At 32.4% G+C, this 20,095-nt stretch overlaps 2 protein-coding genes across 11 annotated transcripts in view; one reads left to right on the plus strand and one right to left on the minus strand.

Moving 5' to 3' along the window:
• Positions 1-206: 206 nt before the first annotated feature.
• On the plus strand, positions 207-11,520 carry LOC143054467 (uncharacterized). Of its 3 annotated transcripts, none has more exons than XM_076227486.1 (10): positions 207-1,141; positions 2,386-2,468; positions 3,581-3,682; positions 4,578-5,301; positions 5,825-6,030; positions 6,654-6,860; positions 7,389-7,961; positions 8,277-8,448; positions 8,743-8,841; positions 9,344-11,520. In XM_076227486.1, the coding sequence occupies exons 1-10, from the start codon at positions 775-777 to the stop codon at positions 9,958-9,960; spliced, it is 3,150 nt and encodes a 1,049-aa protein (XP_076083601.1). In that variant the 5' UTR covers positions 207-774; the 3' UTR covers positions 9,961-11,520. The 3 variants fall into 3 exon arrangements, with proteins under 3 accessions (XP_076083601.1, XP_076083602.1, XP_076083603.1); XM_076227487.1 differs by having other exon boundaries at positions 208-1,141; positions 9,347-11,520; XM_076227488.1 differs by lacking the exons at positions 207-1,141; positions 2,386-2,468 and adding an exon at positions 2,669-3,208.
• A 109-nt stretch (positions 11,521-11,629) lies between these two features.
• LOC143054464 (uncharacterized) overlaps positions 11,630-20,095 on the minus strand; it is a 286,121-nt gene continuing 277,655 nt past the window's right edge. For 5 of the 8 annotated variants that reach the window (XM_076227482.1, XM_076227480.1, XM_076227479.1 and 2 more), the window contains 2 exons: positions 19,394-19,667; positions 11,630-15,357 (listed from right to left, as the gene is read on the minus strand). In XM_076227482.1, coding sequence (XP_076083597.1) covers positions 11,864-15,357; positions 19,394-19,667 — 3,768 coding nt within the window. In that variant the 3' untranslated portion in view covers positions 11,630-11,863. The remainder of the gene's footprint in view (positions 15,358-19,393; positions 19,668-20,095) is intronic. The other 3 variants (XM_076227475.1, XM_076227476.1, XM_076227474.1) reach the window with 1 other exon arrangement.

A 20,095-nucleotide genomic window follows, 5' to 3' on the forward strand; every position in this document is an offset into this window, starting at 1 on the left:
TATTCCTGGTCATAAAATTTAGAAATATTCATGTAATATGAAGCTAAATTTGAAACGAAGAGAAAGTAATGGAATACATAGCAATAAATATTAAACATATTAAACAAAAACCAATAAACAAGAAAACAAAAAAGAAGTTTTTTTTTCTCATCTGCTGCATGATTTTTGCATGTCATAACAATCCACTGACTTAATATCAGTTCTATGAAACCATCAAAATTGTTTGGTCACAGAATGTCACAGATTTTTATGAAACTCTGTTCTATAGCTTAAAATGACCAAAGAAAATGAAAAAATGTGTTAAAAAGTTTTTCATAGCAACGGTTGCCATGGAAATCTAGTCCCTAGTTACAGATCTGCTGATTTGGCATTTGACAGAATTTTAAATAAACGGATAAAAGTTATAACGAAGTAAGGTTATTTTCTGATTCTCTTATATTTTTTGGTGATTTCTTATGTGAAAAACCTCGCTTCCATCAGTTATATCATTTATAACATGCATATTATGGTGTTGACTGTAAACAGTATGCCTCCATTTGAAGGACAATAAAAAGGTATTTGCCCAGTGATTTGATATAAATCAAATAGTTGGTAAAGATCTATCAATACATTGTAAGACAATGAAAAAGTAAAATTAATGGAGAAACCAACATTAATGAACTAGAATAAATGAATTAGTATTGCACAAATCAGGTAAATTGCAGAGAGTTACGGTTCTTGATTTTCCTCTTTACAATTGGAGGTTGGAATGTATCATAATAACATTGGATACAAATGGCAGCAGACACACAGTGTAGTTTTCAGTCTTTCCATTCCACAGTTAATTGCTCAAATTTAGAAACTTTTTATCCAGTTAATTCATTTCCTACTTCTTTATCTACAATTCTGTTGACAGAGTCTGGTTTACTTTTTACAAAATTTACGGAATCTTTTATAATTTGTCAAAGTCATCTCAATGAACTGCAGGAACAGAATCGTCTGCGAAAGAAATCTAAGTGTTGTGGCATTCCTTTACATCTTTCCTCACATAATTTGAAAAACAAAAAAAGATCGGGAAAATTGAAAGCTGACAGATATTTGACCAGCCAACAAGTGGAAGAGATAAGCAAGAAATATGGTTCAGTCTTGCCAGTTGGTACACGTAAGTTCACATTTTATAAGTACACCTCTTACACATATATAACCTTGTGTGTAAAGTCTTATTCATTAAAGGATTTTCAACAGTCTTTAAATTTCCAGTAAGGAAATCTACCTTTCAACTTTAAAAAAAAAGGGGGGGGGTATTTATTTTTATCTAAAAAGTTATGATCCCCAATTTGATGGGGAAAAAAATCTTCTGGCACTCTAGATGACAAAAAACAAATATGAATGCAGATTTAACCTTATCTAATGGTTTTGAATACTGAAAGAATAATAAAATTGAAAGTGCCATCCCATGATCCAAGCCCCCTTTTTCGTTCGTAATTCCCTCCTGTTTAGGAGCACTCGGATGAGACTGATAAATGTAAACAGTTAATGTACATTAAAACACACTATAAATTCTCTGTGAAATATGAATGAACAGCATCCTCCACCATAAAAACCAGTGTATTTACAACAAGTCGTGAATTTATATACATGCATTATTTTAATTAATATAGGGACTTTTAAAGTAATGTAGTATTAAAATGGCAAGAGATATACTAAATAAATCACATGTTGTAAGATTAAGGAATCATAATTTTAAGCAGGTGCTTTTCAATGCAATATTAAACATAAGCATGACTAATTTTGATGTTGAGTTATATTATTTAATTTAGGCTCAACGTTAATTTAAACTCCCAAGATATAGTATAATTAGCATGTACTTTTTAAAATTTAGTGTAGGAATAAAGTATCAACAGATGCCTTTCAGGTCTGTGTGTGTCAGTTCCAGGCGTAACCATTGATACTTGACTTTAACACTGTACAGTTGTTGTAAAAATCACATAATCTTATTTGTTTTTGTTCCTGTAAATACACAAAAGTATTTGTTATTTTTAACTTGGCTTGTACTGGTTGACACACACGCACAGTATATCTGCGTTACTTATTGGAATTTTCAACTGCATATTAACCACATAGAAGTAGAAGTTGAAAAATTTCTACGCTCTTCATGCCACAAAAAATTTCATAACATTACCCCCCCCCCCCCCACCTCGAAGTTATATGGTTGCTGCCTAAATCATGATTTGTAAATAGCCAACAACAGTATTTGTCTCCTGATTATTCTTGTTTTTCAATCTGCATTAATTTCATTACATATTTTTCGACCAAAAAATTAAGGCTATGTATAAAGATCTCAGTACAGTGTATTAAAATAATAAATTTCACTTTTGTATCTTGGCTTTATTTTTTATATTATAGCTATCTGTACATCATGCAGAGGAAAAATCTTTAGAGATAGCTTAAGTAACTCTGATATTAATCAATCAGTTGAAGTAGTACCTGTAAGTATTATTGTATAAACTTACAACATAATTTTAGTATATATGAGGGTGTTGGGAGGGGACCTAATCCCGGGTTTAAATACATGAAATGCAGAGTTCACAAATTTAAATCAATTTAAATCCAGACATCCTGAAATTCGAAAAAAGAAATCCCTGATCCCGAAAGGATCAATCCTGAGCATAAGAACACTCAATCTGAGAGTCCGTCTGAAAAATGTCCTACCCCAACCCTTCATATATGTTTGGAATGCAAAGATATGTAGTAAATGTACATCGAACAGTACAAAATTCTGCTATACAGGAAAACCCATTACAAAAAAAGAACACTTTATTGTTCATCTGCCTCTGATGCAAGACCTACAAAATTACTCAGTATCTGCAGTGACTGATTTCAGTACTATAAAAATTATGATAAGATATTAAATCTGCAAATGGAGGCCTGTGAACAAATTTTCGTGTATTAACCAAAAGCTAGATCTGTATTTTTTCCATTTAAGAAATAAAGTAATTTGAACGATCTAGTTTAGGCAGAAAACCGGTAACATTGCTGTAGTGGCCAAATTTGATAACAAAAAATATTGTTGCCTATTGTATTTTTTTGGTAATTAGTGATATTCTATTTTTGAGATAAGTTACTTTCCCTTTACTCTAACGAACCCTTCAGGTAATTTGCACGAAAAGTGCTTGGTGAATATCTTTGATTATGATGAAAATAAGGAATACCAGAGTCAACCAATATGGTATGTTTCTTTAATTTACAACAGATAAATTGTCTTTCATGTAAAAAGTTAGAAATTTTGAGTTTAATTGATGTAAAACTGATAAAACTTGACCTTGATAATTTGGCAATTGTTTACCGTAAATGTTCATGATATTACTTTTTTGAAAGAGAACAAGTGTATGTTACTACTGTAAATGTTATGATAGATGCACTTTTGAATTGTATTATAGCACTAAATGTTAGTTTTGATAGTAGAATTTAGTGTGTTTTATCTTTTATTTTGTACCTGAATAAAGAGACTTGAACGGAAGGAATTAGTATTTTATTTGTTATAGACATCATAGTTGCTTTTAATGTTTATAGCTTATTCAAACCAAGAAATTTTTTTTAGAGTCGAATTGAGGACCCTCTGCAGCAACAGACAGAATCATCTGACGGATTCTTCCTGAGACCAAGGCCTGATCACAGCTATGAATATTATGAAAATGCACATGTATGTATTTATTAGCTACCATGGATGTTACATAAATAGTCAAATTAAAAATAAAAAGAAAGTGACCATCATAATAATTAGTATTGATTGATTATTAATATTTATTCAATTGAGTACAACATAATTAATTAATTTTGAAATGAATTATTGAGATACAAAACCATAGTGAAAACTGCTTTTTTAGCTCACCTGGCACAAAAGGCCAGGTCAGCTTTTCTCCTCACTTGGTGTCCGGCTTTGTTGACTTTTACAAAAATCTTCTCTGAAACTACTGGGCCAAATTTAACCAATCTTGGCCTCAATCATCATTAGGGTATCTTATTTTAAAAAAATGTGTCCGGTGACCTGGCAAACCAACCAAGATGGCCATCATGGCTAAAAATAGAACATAGGGGTAAAATGCAGTTTTGGGCTTATAACTCAAAAACCAAAGCATTTAGAGCAAATCTGATAGGAGGTGAAATTGTTTATCAGGTCGAAATCTATCTGCCATGGAATTTTCAGATGAATCAGATAACTGGTTATTAGGTTGCTGCCCCTGAATTGGTAATAATAAGGAAATTTTGCTGTTTTTTGTTATTATCTTGAATATTATTATAGATAGAGATAATCTGTACTCAGCAATAATGTACAACAAAGTAAGACCTAAAAATAAGTCAACATGACCAAAATGGCCAATTGACCCCCTAAGGAGTTATTGCCTTTATAGTAAATTTTTAACATTTTTTTTAAAATATGTAAATTTTCACTAACATTTTCCACTGAAACTACTGGGCCAAGTTCACTATAGATAGAAATAATTGTAAGCAGCAAAAATTATAAAAAATGGTCTATATATAGTTAATACTCATTCTTGTTGAAAAAAATTCATTTATAATGTGCCTTATAATTTCAGGACAGCAATGTATCCAGTCAGGAAACACAGCAGAGCCAAAACAGTCAAGCATCGGAGGCATCAGTGGCTAACATTGATCGTCTTGGAAAGCTTAATGAATTTCTTCAAGCATGTAACACAAGCCCAGTAAAGAAAATTAGAGAGCCATTGAGTGATTCAAGTGAGAGGACACAAAGAAGATACACTGAAAAAGCAAATGAATGCCTTTCTCTTCTTTTAGAGACAATGTGCCCAGGAGAAGGTGAGCAGTTAAAAGAGAATATTTTTTCAAAAGTGGAAAAAAATATGACAAGAATTGATTCTCCACAATTTATTGATGCTCTTGTAGAAAGCTACATGAGGGCAGAAACTTCAACAGTGAGGTGTCAGATACTCTCTATCTTATCAAGCCATTCTAAATTTGAGGACATTAATAAAAAAATTCCATCCTTGACGAGCCACAAGTTTTATACAGCAAAGAAACATGCTAAGGAATTTGGAGTGGGGGCACCTGTTGCAAAAGAAAAACAGACAAGAGGGAGAGTGGATGATGCCAAACTAGAACACTTTTTGGACTTCATCACATCAAGCCATGTTATTAAGGACTTGCCACTGGGTGAGAAAACACTGACACTATCATCAGGAGAACTAATTCAGACTCCATATGTTATAAGATGTTTAGCTCCAGCAACCATTGTCAAACAGTATTCTAGAATATGTGAAGAAGAAAATTTTAATGCAATTGGTAAGTGTGTGTTAGCTGAAATATCTAAGGAAGTATCTTATTGACGATTTTTTTAAGTTTTATAATTGACTATAAAGTGTTAAAAAAATTCATAGACTAATACAACTAATTGCATTGTCTCCTGGCTTAAGTTGGAGTGGCATAAATAGTAGTGAGGTTAACAATGGTTCAACACATATTATAAAATCTCAACCATTCCCTCTACTACTTGTTCCATTTGGGTTAAAACTAGATATATTTGAAACAATCAATTCAATTTAATATAAAAAAGAAGATGTGGTTTGATTGCCAACGAGACAACTATCAACAAAAGACCAAAATGACACAAACATTAACAATTATATGTCACCGTACAGCCTTCAACAATGAGCAAAGCCCATACCATATATAGTCAGCTATAAAAGGCAACTATGTACATCAGAAAAAAATGTGACAAAATACTACTAATGTACAAAGAATTAATAATTAACAATTATGTTATTTTTATAAATGTACAATTTATTAAATTATTATACTATTTTAGGAGAAAGTACCATGTATAAGATTTTGTCAGAGTGCAGTGCAGCAGTCCGTAAATCTGTTGAAGGTGTAGATTACTACGTTGCAGAAGCAGGTGAAGCTTTCCGTGAGTTAGAAAACATAGTGAACCAAATTCCAATGAACAATGATGGGAAGGAAACCATAGAAAACCTACTGAAAGCAAAGCACTATCTAAAGACAGATTATAAGGTGAGTTATTGGTGTCTTGAATATATATAATGATCTACTTCATATGGTGAACCAATGCCTGATAAGTCTTTCAGCAAAAAAAACTGGTATCAAAAACTGGAAATCCTTTATTAGAAAGAGGACGAAAGTAAGGAATTGCTTTAATTAAATCCAAATTATTGCCAAACATTTTTCAAAGAAATCAACATAGTTGAAAAACAAACCACGAAGATGACCAAAATGAACTGTTACCTAAATAGAAATATCATTATTACCACTTGCTCAAAGAGGACCCTATAATAGGAGACTTTATTTGTAAATGCCATTAACAGTTAACAATACAATGAAAAAGATCAAAACAGGTTAATATAAAAATGTATCCCCCCATCCCCACTTCCATGGACTGGACACACTGACAGACTTGATTGGCCTGATAAATAATCCTTGTTTTCACAATTCAAATAGGGAAAATACTTTATTACAATTGTATAGATAAACCAATTTGAACAAATTTAAATCAAGTAATTGTGAGGCAAAATAAAGAACTGAAGAAGGCCAATTGCTGAAACTCTAAAAAAAATGTTATTAATACAATTACAGAAAATAGTCCAACAGACCAATAGTGTTTTTCATTTTATTTTCAGATGCATGTTAGAACCTCATCAACTATTGCAGACCATTGTTTTGTACATGCCCTTAGCCAAACTGGTAGTGTATTTTTTGAAGACCAGTGCCCACATGATCACATACATCAGTGTCCACAGTGTTATCAGCTGGAACATACCTTGTCAACTATTTTGACCAAGACAGCTGATGTGGGATGGGACAACCCAGAGGCATACTTGTTCAAGGTATGAAACAATATAATTTATTAGTGAATAAAGTTTGTTTCAGACTGGTTTTACGTTTAATTACCAGTACATATAAGGCGTTTAGACAGTTGACACTCTTATTTATTTGTTTGTATAATGCATGAAAATCATCACATATACCATAGGGATCACTTTTGTAAAAGTTGTATGGCTGTTTTTCTGAATTTCAAAGAGGCATCAATCCCTGTAAACATGGTAAAAAATTCTTTCCAAAGCCGAAAGCAACATACTCTTCCATAATACAAAATGGGCATACATGTTACAGTATGATGTATATACATATTTAAACAATGACACAAACATGATCAGTATTGTACTAGAATGGAAATACAAGATTTTTGTTTTGTTTAAGAGTGTTATCAGGCGTGTACTGCCATAAAAATATATTATCCCAGCTCTAGTATGGACCACTATATGAAATCAGTTTGTAAATGAGAAATCTACAATTAATGTTTGTAATGTTGTTTTAAAATGCTTTTTGAAATAATATTCTGTTTATTTTTTTAGGTTGAAAAATCTGTGAATGCAATTAAGGAGTTGAAGTCACATATATTGAGAACAAAAGTTCAAGACAGTGCTCGTGCAGATATTACAGGAAATCTGAAGGAAGGAGAAATGTTTTTGGTTGCAGACTGGGCCATGAAGTTTCTCCCTCGGAAATTTAGGGAGGGTCAAACAGATTGGTTTGGTAAAAGGGGAATAAACTGGCATATAACAGTATGTGCTACAAAAAAAGATGGCAACTTTATACTGGACACATATGTGCACATATTAGATGCACAGACCCCACAAGACTCTCAACTGACAGCTGTTTTGATTGCAGATACAGTCAAAGATATGGTAAACTGCAAGAATATTAACAAAGTACACATATGGTCTGATAATGCTGGCTGCTATAAAAGCACCTTCACCATCTATGCTCTTTATCAAGAACTGCCAAACTTGATAAAGTCCTACAACTTTTGTGAGGCACAGGACGGAAAAGGCCCCTGCGATCGTAAGGCGTCCCATATCAAGGCAGCAATCAAAAGACATGTTAATGAAGGAAATGATGTGTTGAATGCATCTGCAATGAAGAGGGTAAGAATTAGTCTTTTAAAATTAATGCATATTACTCTTTCTCTTGCGAGGTTTATATTTGACACAAATCAATCCATGTGTGATATAAATGCATTGATGGTACAGTTAAAACGTTTTGACTTGCAAATTTAATCTGTGACATTGAGACAAAAGAGGTATAGTTTTTTTAGATTTGTATATATTTTAAGAGAAAAAACTAATGATGTACATTAGCGTTATTTATATTTGAAGTAAAAATGTTTAAGGGATCCTGAAATCTTTCCCTGAACTGATTTTGTATTTGATATATATCTTACATTCTTCTTATTTTTACAGGCTATTGATCTACAACAAAAAGGAAAGTATAGAGTCAAAGTTGTGACACCAGTTATTGATGCAGATGCTGAAAAAATTCATGTAAAGCCCATTCCAAACATTTCAACTCTCAGCAACTTTGAATTCAGCTCTGATGGGCTAAAGGTGTGGAGAGCATACAAAGTTGGACCAGGTATGTTGTAAAATAATTGTTTTCAAAGATTAATTGTTAATTGCTAACCTGACTAAAAGGATACTTTAAAAAAAAATTGTTTAGACTGTGTAGAACAATGAGATAATTTTAAAAGGAAACAATAACATAGGTTTGCATTTAACAACGATGAAAAATATATTTTGAGAAGTAAATAAAACGTCAAAATTGCTTTGTTATCTCTGATTTTAACCTTGATTTAGTTTATGATTTTTAACATTATATAAACAAAATAAATAAATGTTCATAATCATTTAATGAAATTTTTCTTTTCAGGGAAGCTGATACCATGGAAAAACAATGCAGTTACATGCCTACAATTGAATGTTGTCCACACATGGTCATCTGATGTTATTCCTGATATTCTTCCACCAGGTACATAATGGTTTTCTTGATGTTTGGTCTGTCTGTTATTTATCTAATTTATATACCAGATAATATGACTATACTGATATGATATGACATTTCATTTATATGGTTGGACCAAGGTTGATGAAAACAATTAGAAACTTGTAATATATTTTAGATTCATCTGGAGTATAAAATACCTGTTTGTCATAAAAGATGTTGAATCATGCTTTATCAAGCAAATCAAATATATTGGTTTCAAGAAAAGAATCTTTTTCTATATCCATTTTCTTTGAAAAAAATCAAACGTAAGGTAGGAACTGATTATGCATTAGTTCAATGCTGAGTACTGAAAACCTCCAAAGAATGGTGCTATAAGATTTGGTCACTCTGATCAACACTTTTTACTTGAGTGACCAGTTAAGTTATGTCTTACATCTGTTTCTCAACAAATATGAATACTATTGTGTATAAACAGTATTTTCCTTTTTAGTCATTGGATATCAAATGAATATTTTTTTTATTCTAGTAGATGATGAATCTGAGGCACATGATGAATCTACCCAGCCAGCTTTTAAAAGAAGAAAAACATCTGACCATGTGTTTAACTGCTCTAATGATGACTGTGACAGATCATTCAATACAATGACATCACTAGATAATCACCTTCTTCTTGGCAATTGTAATGTGCATGTGGAGAAAAAAGTAGTAGACAGGTGTAAAGTAATGTACAACAATAAACTTCAGACCATTAATGCCATCACTATTCAGTCTGATGACTTGGAAAAAGAAAACACCACTGATGTACCTGAGGAAAGAGGATGGGCATTAAAAGTGAAAAAACCCAAAGTTTTGTTCACGGAGGCCCAAAAACAGTATCTGTCTGAAAAGTTTAACATTGGCAAAGTTACTGGGAATAAAGAAGACCCTGCCAAAGTTTCCAGAGATATGCCATATATTCTAAAGGATGGTCAGAAAAGGTTTACAAGGGAACACTTTTTGACAACTTCACAAGTGGCTAGTTACTTTTCCAGACTTGCTCTAAAAGACAGAAGAAATGATATACAGGATCAAAATGACTTTACAGCAGCATCTGCTGACAAAAAACTCTTTGGTCTGAAAAAAAAAGTTCTTTCTCATGTTTAGATATGATGTGGTTTCGTTCAGGGTCACTTAATAAAAAAAAATATTGTGGTGCATGAAACAAGTTTTTCTTTTATGTAAGAAGGGCTGCATCAGATAAGATTTAAAGAAATGCTGAAATGTAATAATTGTACCACAAAAGTGGAACTAGTGTAGCCTCTTCTCAGTGCTATCACTAGATTTAATTTAGATTTTATCTTGATTTAAGGCCAAAAGAATGTATGGAACTGAAAATTGATGTCAAATGAGCATTACTGTGGGAAATAGTAGTGACCCTGAACCTACAATGTATGTTATTGTTCTTATTAAAAAAAAAGTTGATTTCATGAAGGCTCATGCTTTTGTTATATATTTCAGTGGTGTTTTAGGCTTTTAAACTACCTCCACCCTTTTCTATTAAGAAAATTTGTGTCATTTTGAGAAAATTAGGAAAGTTAGAATAAAACATAAATTTGACTGAAATTTCAATTGTCAGTTCACATGAATAGACCCACAAATCGGCACATATAGAAATGTTAGAAAATAATGTATTCTTATGATATAAAACAAGTTTATAGAAGAGTTAATTCACAAGAAAGAGAAATGATTTAAGATTTTATTGATGGAGAAGTTTCCATAAAACTTAAAAAAATTATTTGGGGAAAATTAACAGAATTTTCTCTGATTGGTCTAATTGAGGCAAATGTTTTGAAAAATAATAAATTGCATCACTAAAATTAAACTAGTGTAGCAGCTTCTAGTTCATTCGTAGATTTTTTACAGATTTTTAGGCCAATGAAATGTATGTATTTAACAAATGATTTGAAGTGAAGCCCATTTTATTTGAATTACTACAAGAAAATTAAAAGTGACCCTGAACATATGTGATTGCATTCTTATTGTTCTAATCAGAAAAAAATCTGATTTCATGATGGCTCATACATTTATTATGTATTGTGAAATAACATGTGTTTTAATGAATTATATGACAAGTGCACACATTATGACTTGGAAATGGACAAATAACCTTGCAATATGTGCTCATAATGCCATGACGCAGAATTCTAAATTTTATTTAATATTATAGTTTAAGCTGGTTGTAATCCTCGTTATGATGGTTTTCCTTGGCAACCATGCAATTAGTTTCAAACTTTATTATTCAGAATAAACTGTTTTATTATATAAATGAAGAAATGTGAAGAAAAAAAATTTAAACATTAATTGTTACTTTGTTGATTTTTTTTCGATTTTTTTTTTTTACTGAAAAAGTGCTTAAATATGCATTTTTCAAGCAATCACTGTACTTAGAGGCAACATTTCTCCAGAAATGTTTTTGTGTGTATGAACTCTCATAGTCTTGAAGATCATTTTGTGCTATTGCCCATATTTGTATGTACTGGGCAAAATTGTTAAAATAATTGATGAATTTTATTAAAAAATATGTTTTTTTTGGGCAAAATGCCAAATGACAAATTCTGTGGCAATATTCATAAAATATTTTTTTTTTATCAAAAAGCAATTTAATTGTTTAAATATATATATCTAGTAATGTTAAATGAAAATAAACCACCATTTTTGCACTGATATTGTGTTTTTTTTAATTTTGAGGTCAAAGTAGACCAAATTTCCTTGTTTGTATTCAAAGCGAAAATATGCTTGATGGTTTCCATGGCAACCGAGATCTATTTTCGTCATATATGGTTATATTTATTTATTTTGGTGTCTACGGAATGGATATGGAAAATATTAATAAAATCTGTGACATTGAGTGGCCATACCTATCCTTCATTCTTTGGTTTTTACATAGAATTCATGTTAAGAACAAGAGTTTAAAAGAAAACATTTCAACATCCCTTGCAGGTTTCTTCAACATCCATGGAGTGTTTGTTTCACATGTTTTAAAGAACCACTGACAAAATAACAAGAGTTAAGACGAAAGTGTGTTCTCCTTTATGTGATTTGTAAACATCATTACTATAGATGTACGTCCATTATCTGTTGCAATGTCTAAAGGGGATTTCCCATCAAGTCTACATATCTGTGTATCTGCTCCTTTTTCTAGCAATAAAAGTACAAGATCCTCATGTCCTACTTCACATGCATAAAATAATGGTGTAATTCCATCTTCTTTTGTCATGTTGATGTTAGCATTGTAGTCCAGTAGACAACGGACTACATCTAACCTACCCATAAAACAGGCAATGTGTAATGGAGAAGAACCAGCGTCTACATCAAAGACATAATCTATTGACTTCTTACTGATATACTCTGCTACATGTGGTAATGCATTCTGTAGAAAGTCATCACATAATCGTTGTTTATATTCATCTAATGTTTGGGATGGATCATTATTTAATGCATCTGTAATTTTTTGTTTACTATGGCCACAAATATTACAGTCAGCATTGTTCTCTAACAGTAACTGTGTTATTTCTACATTTCCTTTCTGTGCACTGAAATTTAAAGCACTGCCACCATCATAGGTCTGGGCATTAATGTTTGGTTTATACTTCATTAACAGCTGTACTATACTGGTGTGGTTACTGATACATGACTTGATCAGTGGTGTAAAACCATCTCTGTTACATAGATCAACATTAGGATTCCTCTCTAACAGTAACTTTACTATATCATTATGTCCATTCTGACTGGCCATGTACAGAGGACTATAGCCATCCTTGGTACATAGATCAACATTAGGATTCCTCTCTAACAGTAACTTTACTATATCGGTATGTCTATTCTCACTTGCTATTAACAGAGGACTAGTGCCATCCTTATTACATAGATCAACATTAGGATTCCTCTCTAATAGTAACTTTACTATATCAGTATGTCCTTTATAACTTGCTGTATTCAGAGGACTCCAGCCATCCTTGTCACATAAATCAACATTAGGATTCCTCTCTAACAGTAACTTTACTATATCAGTATGTCTATTCTCACTTGCTATTAACAGAGGACTAGTGCCATCCTTATTACATAGATCAACATTAGGATTCCTCTCTAATAGTAACTTTACTATATCAGTATGTCCTTTATAACTTGCTGTATTCAGAGGACTCCAGCCATCCTTGTCACATAGATCAACATTAGGATTCCTCTCTAATAGTAACTTTACTATATCAGTATATCCATCATAACTTGCCCATAACAGAGGACTATTGCCATCCTTGTCACATAGATTAACATTAGGATCCTTCTCTAACAGTAACTTTACTATATCAGTATATCCATCATAACTTGCCCATAACAGAGGACTATTGCCATTCTTATTACATAGATCAACATTAGGATTCCTCTCTAATAGTAACTTTACTATATCAGTATATCCATCATAACTTGCCCATAACAGAGGACTATTGCCATCCTTGTCACATAGATTAACATTAGGATTCCTCTCTAACAGTAACTTTACTATATCAGCATGTCCTTTAGTACTTGCCCAGTACAGAGGACTATTGCCATCCTTGTCACATAGATCAACATTAGGATTCCTCTCTAATAGTAACTTTACTATATCAGTATGTCCTTTATAACTTGCTGTATTCAGAGGACTCCAGCCATCATTGCTACATAGATCAATATGAGGATTCTTCTCTAACAGTAACTTTACTATTTCAGTATGTCCTTGAGCACTTGCTGAATTCAGAGGACTCCAGCCATCCTTGCGACATAGATCTACATTAGGATTCTTCTCTAACAGTAACTTTACTATATCATTATGTCCATTCTGACTGGCCATGTACAGAGGACTATAGCCATCCTTGGTACATAGATCAACATTAGGATTCCTCTCTAACAGTAACTTTACTATATCGGTATGTCCTTTATAACTTGCTTTTAACAGAGGACTAGTGCCATCCTTATTACATAGATCAACATTAGGATTCCTCTCTAACAGTAACTTTACTATATCGGTATGTCTATTCTCACTTGCTATTAACAGAGGACTAGTGCCATTCTTATTACATAGATCAACATTAGGATCCTTCTCTAGCAGTAACTTTACTATATCAGTATGTCCTTCCTGACTTGCCATTAACAGTCCAGTAGCCCTACTATCTCTACATTGATCCACATCCACACCATTATGTAACAACCACTGTACCATGTCAGTATAACCACAATAACAAGTATATATCAGTGGAGTATTACCTGATCCATAGCTCTCCTTTGGTCTCACTGTATCCTTGGTATTGGCTAATGTTACTTGTTGTGAGTTGTCTAGTTGTAGTAAGTACTGTATTAACTTTTGTCTAAATGATGATTCTTTCATATTATTATTACTGAATACAGCTGTCACCTTTCCTGCTGACCAGTCCTTTATCAACCTTTGTAAATATGATTCTAAATAATCATCTGGTATTTCTATAATAAAGTCTATGTTACTATTCTTGTCATCTGATGATTTCTGACAAATAAAACGTTCATGTACTAAAGCACTATCACCATGGTGTATTAAACATTCTATCATTTTCTGACCAAAGTAATGAGCAAGGAAGTCAAATAGTTTATCATGTACAGTTCTATAAATACCATTCTGTTTACAGATAAATGTACCATCTAGAGTATCAATAGCCTCTTTAAGTTTTGCTTTCGATGTACCTCTATTCAATTTACAAGCCTCACATGTGTCTTCTATAATATTTCGTTGTTCATTTGTAACTTTACCCTGGAACCATTTCTCACTTAGCTGATTATTAAAGAGAACACATAAAGCAAGACTACATATTTTATAGTTTCCTTCATCACCATGCTCACTTAACCTGTCTAGCTCACGTTTATAGACATTTAAAGGATTTTTGAAAAATTCTTTGACATCTACATCTTCTTTTTCATGATATAAGGAACATAAGAGTGGGAAAAAATCACATTTAGAAGATAAATCATCAATATCTGTCATGCTTGTACCAATATAAATTTTTGCTATATTTGTTTTCTCTACAGATGTAAGACATAACTTATCTGATATTAAATTACATTCACAGGATTTAAAAGGTGATAATATCTTAAACTTATCATCTTTATAGACTTGTAACCTACAAGATACAATAATCTTACAACATTTGTCTGCCATTATTGTATTAATCACAGGTAACAGTTGTTTCCAGTTATCAATCTGTTGTTGATTTGCTGTGAAATTTCCACAAATATCATCTACTATGAAGACTGTCTGTTTACCAGGGTGATAATAAGTTTTAATGTCTGCTGGTAATTCCACTGGTATTATATTGTATCCTTCCTTCTTTAAAATAAGTGCTGCATGTCTTGCAATAAATGATTTTCCAACTCCTGATGGGGCGGTTAGAGTCAAACAACTGTTGTCCTGTAACTGTTCCATGACATAATCACTGGCTCTTGTAGACACGAACATGGTGTCTTTCTTTTCCCAGTCTTCTATTTGTTTTTTTATCAGCTCTGAAAAATATATTAAGTGTAGCTAATTAGAAATAAAATAAATGGGGAATGTGTCCATGGGACACAGATGATGTCCCCGCTTGCATATCATATTAAGTTATAAAGGGACATAACTGAAGAACGGTAAAAGTGATGCTACCCAAATTTGTTATTGATCTGAGTTTTGTAGTAATATTGTGTATAAGTTTCGTAACATTTTGTTGGGGCAAACTAAGTTAGAGAACTGAAACGAAAGCGGCATAACTCTAGAACAGTAAAAGTTACACCACCAAAAACCAAACTTGATCTGTATTTTGTGGTAATAAGCATTGTAAATAAGTTTCATAACATTTGGTTGAGGCAAACTTAAGTTAGAGAACGGAAACTAAAGCGGCACAACTCGGAACGGTTTAAGCGACACCACCAAAATTCAAACTTGATCTGTATTTTGTAGTAATAAGCATTGTGTATAAATTTCATAACATTTGGTTGAGGCAAACTAAAGTTAGTGAACGGAAACGAAAATATTTGCAATTTTTCCGTTTGTGAAGGGCATAACTCTAGAACGGTTAAAGTGACGCCTCCAAAATTCAAAGTTGATCTGTGTTTTGAGGTTTATAATCATTGTGTAAAAGTTTTATAACATTTGGTAACATTTCGCAAACCAATTTTGGGACGTATGGACGTACGGACCGACATACATACGTACGTACAGACAAGGGTAAAATTTAATGCCCCCTTCGCTACGACGGGGCATAAAAAACTTACTATTCATATGAATTAATTATAATCATTTAAAACAGATATAAAATGGTGAAATAAGTCTATGGTGTAAGTTGTTTCACATTTTGTTATCTCAAAACCTTTCATACCTTACTATACAATTTACTATACAATATATGTTGTACTCATTGTTGAAGGCTGGATGCTGACCAGTGGTTGTATAGCTGCCTGTCCTTTTGTCGATATTTGTGTCATTGGCAATCGTATCACATCTACTTGTTTTGATACAATCGAAACTGAAAATAACCCCTCAAATATATACTTAATAGTAAGACAAAAACATATTGCCTTGGTTATCCAAGGCTCAGTACTATAAAAATATAACAAATTGTAATATAAATCATTAAAATACATGATTTTGGGTTCCTCTGAACATGCTTAAGTATTTGATTTTGAGTTGAATGGTCATGTCATTCATCATGGTGTGGACTCATTGGTGAACCCTTATACTAAATATGAAACGCCAAATAAAAAAATATCCCAAAAATCAACTAATTTGACCATCAGCTTAAAGGTCAAGGTCACATAAAGGTCATAACACAACACAGTCATATAATGATACAGTTATACACCTTCATACAAAGTGTAAAAAAAGTTTTGGCGAGGACAAAGCTGTGTTATTGGCCTACTTGTTCAATATGCACAATTCATTTCAGGTAGGCGATAATGGTAGATTTTTACTCAATTCCTCTGCCCATATGAGAACGAAAACCAACTTTGGGACGTACGTACGGACAAGGGTAAAACTTAATGCCCCCTTTGGTACGGCGGGGCATAAAAAACTTACTATTCATATGAATTAATTATAATCATTTAAAACAGATATAAAATGGTGAAATAAGTCTATGGTGTAAGTTGTTTCACATTTTGTTATCTCAAAACCTTTCATACCTTACTATACAATTTACTATACAATATCTGTTGTACTCATTGTTGATGGCTGGATGCTGATCAGTGGTTGTATAGCTGCCTGTCTTTTGTTAATATTTGTCTCATTGGCCATCGTATCACATCTATTTGTTTTGATACAATCGAAACTGAAAATAACCCCTCAAAAAATATACTTATTAGTAAGACACTGACATATTGTCTTGTTTTAAACCAAGGATCAGTACTATAACCAGATGCTCTGTAGGGCGCAGCTTTATATGACCGCAGAGGTTGAACCCTGAACGGTTGGGGCAAGTATGGACACAACATTCAAGCTGGATTCAGCTCTAAATTTGGATTGTGATTAAATAGTTGACACAGCATAGGTTTCTGACACAGAATGAATGTGGTCTAATGAACTTAAAATATTATTTTTGCCTTTGAGCAATTCCCTATGCTGTTGAATATTAATCCTCTCAAAAAAATGTTTGAAGAAATTTCCTTTTTATTTATGAAATCTGAAATGAGAAAAATTAAACCCCCCCCCCATTTTTTTTTTCCAAATTTCTAATGGAGTTTGCAACAATAACTACTCATTTAAATACATCATAAAATATTAAAATGTAAAATAAAGTGCTTGTTATCACTGAATGGTAAAGATTGTTTTAATTTATCAGTTGGTAGTAAAAGTGAATATACATTGTATATTGTATAAAACAATGATTTAAGTTGATTCAACTACTATTCTGGACAAAGAAAGATAACTCCAATTGAAAATTTCTTGCTATTGCACAATATTGTGCAATTAGATATGTCTTGCTGTTGCACAATACTGTGCAATTGAAAATACTTGCTATTGCACAATACTGTGCAATTGAAAATTTCTTGCTATTGCACAATACTGTGCAATTGAAGATTTCTTGCTATTGCTGAATACTGTTCAATCGAAAATTTCTTGCTATTGCACAATACTTAATATAATGATTTTGGATCCTTATTTGAACCAACTTGAAAACTGGGCCCATAATCAAAAATCTAAGTACATGTTTAGATTCAGCATATCAAAAAAGCCCAACAATTCAATTTTTGTTAAAATCAAACTTAGTTTAATTGTGGACCTTTTGGACTTTAATGTAGACCAATTTGAAAACAGGACCAAAAATTAAGAATCTACATACACAGTTGGATTTGGCATATCAAAGAAACCCAATTATTCAATTTTTGATGAAATCAAACAAAGTTTAATTTTGGACCCCGATTTGGACCAACTTGAAAACTGGGCCAATAATAAAAAATCTAAGTACAGGTTTAGATTCAGCATATCAAAGAACCCCAAGGATTCAATTTTTGTTTAAATCAAACTAAGTTTAATTTTGTACCCTTTGGACCTTAATGTAGATGGACCAATTTGAAAACGGGACCAAAAATTAAGAATATACATTCACAGTTAGATTCGGCATATCAAAGAACCCCAATTATTCAATTTTTGATGAAATCAAACAAAGTTCAATTTTGGACCCTTTGGGCCCCTTTTTCCTAAACTGTTGGGACCTAAACTCCTAAAATCAAACCCAACCTTCCTTTTATGGTCATACACCTTGTGTTTAAATTTCATAGATTTCTATTTACTTATACTAAAGTTATGCTGCGAAAACCAAGAATAATGCTTATTTGGGCCCCTTTTTGACCTCTTATTCCTAAACTGTTGGGACATCAACTCCCAAAATCAATCCCAACCTTCCTTTTGTGGTCATAAACCTTGTGTTTAAATTTCATTGATTTCTATTTCAGTTATTGTGCGAAAACAAAGAATAATGCTTATTTGGGCCCTTTTTTGGCCCCTAATTCCTAAACTGTTAGAACCAAAACTCCCAAATTCAATCCCAACCTTTCTTTTGTGGTCATAAACCTTGTGTCAAAATTTCATAGATTTCTATTTACTTAAACTAAAGTTATAGTGCAAAAACCAAGAAAATGCTTATTTGGGCCCTTTTTGGCCCCTTATTCCTAAAATGTTGAGACCAAAACTCCCAAAATCAATCCCAACCTTCCTTTTGTGGTCATAAACCTTGTGTTAAAATTTCATAGATTTCTATATACTTTTACTAAAGTTAGAGTGTGAAAACTAAAAGTATTCGGACGACGACGACTACGCCAACGTGATGCCAATATACGACCAAAAAATTTTCAATTTTTGTGGTCGTATAAAAATATAACAAATTGTAAAATAAATCATTAAAATAGTTATTACATGATTTTGGGTTCCTCTGAACATGCTTACGTATTTGATCTTGAGTTGAATGGTCATGTCATTCATCATGGTGTGGACTCATTGGTGAACCCAGTGACTCATTGGTGAAGTGTAAAAAAAGTTTTGGCGAGGACAAAGATAAGTATAATGTACCTTTGATGTTCGATGGTATTGGATCTTTCACAATTTCCATAACTTTTGAGTGTTCTGTTTGTAAAGTATCGTGGGAAATCTGTAACTCTCTAAGATTTTCTGTCACTCTAGAGTGTTCCATTCCCAAATTATCCACTGTAAGTTTCAGTTCTTTCATCTCTTTCAGTGATTGTTTGATTTCCAACATAATTTCCTGATTAGACTGGTCTAAGATTTTTACCTTAAACTCTTGACACTCTTTAAACAGTGTTTGACCTCCCAGTCGACTTACAGCCTATAAATAAATAGTTCGATATCTGTTAATTTTGTATGCTTCAAAACATTATTCTTTATCGTGTCTATGTACAATAATCATTTTTGATTCATTTAATAGGACCTTGCTTGTAAATCAAGATTGATAGGAATTTTGAGCTGTGATTCAAAGGGCCAGACATGGTGTCATTGTGGTATACATATATATTTATATAAAAAAAGGTCCTACAACTCCCAATAAATGAGAGCTGCACCAACATGGTGGTATAATATGTTCAACTACCCATGATGGCAAACACAATCCTATCAAGTTTGAGAGCTTGCTGTCAGAGCTTGCTGTCAAACGATATCAAAGAGGAGTGTTGCATTTAGTAGAGTCAATATCAATATCAACAAGGTGTCATTCAGTCAGTGTATAACAATAGTAAACTAGAGGCTTTTAAGAGCCTG

Source organism: Mytilus galloprovincialis, chromosome 12 (assembly GCF_965363235.1).
Source record: "Mytilus galloprovincialis chromosome 12, xbMytGall1.hap1.1, whole genome shotgun sequence".
Lineage (NCBI taxonomy): Eukaryota > Metazoa > Mollusca > Bivalvia > Mytilida > Mytilidae > Mytilus > Mytilus galloprovincialis.

What these genes read in the sequence shown, in the direction of transcription:
- LOC143054467 (XM_076227486.1), top strand. Translation starts at nt 775, where the DNA reads ATGGCAGCAGACACACAGTGTAGTTTTCAGTCTTTCCATTCCACAGTT. An exon ending in CAGAGGCATACTTGTTCAAG is followed by an intron (nt 6,861 to 7,388) that starts GTATGAAACAAT and finishes TTATTTTTTTAG; the next exon opens with GTTGAAAAATCTGTGAATGC. An exon ending in AGCATACAAAGTTGGACCAG is followed by an intron (nt 8,449 to 8,742) that starts GTATGTTGTAAA and finishes TTTTCTTTTCAG; the next exon opens with GGAAGCTGATACCATGGAAA.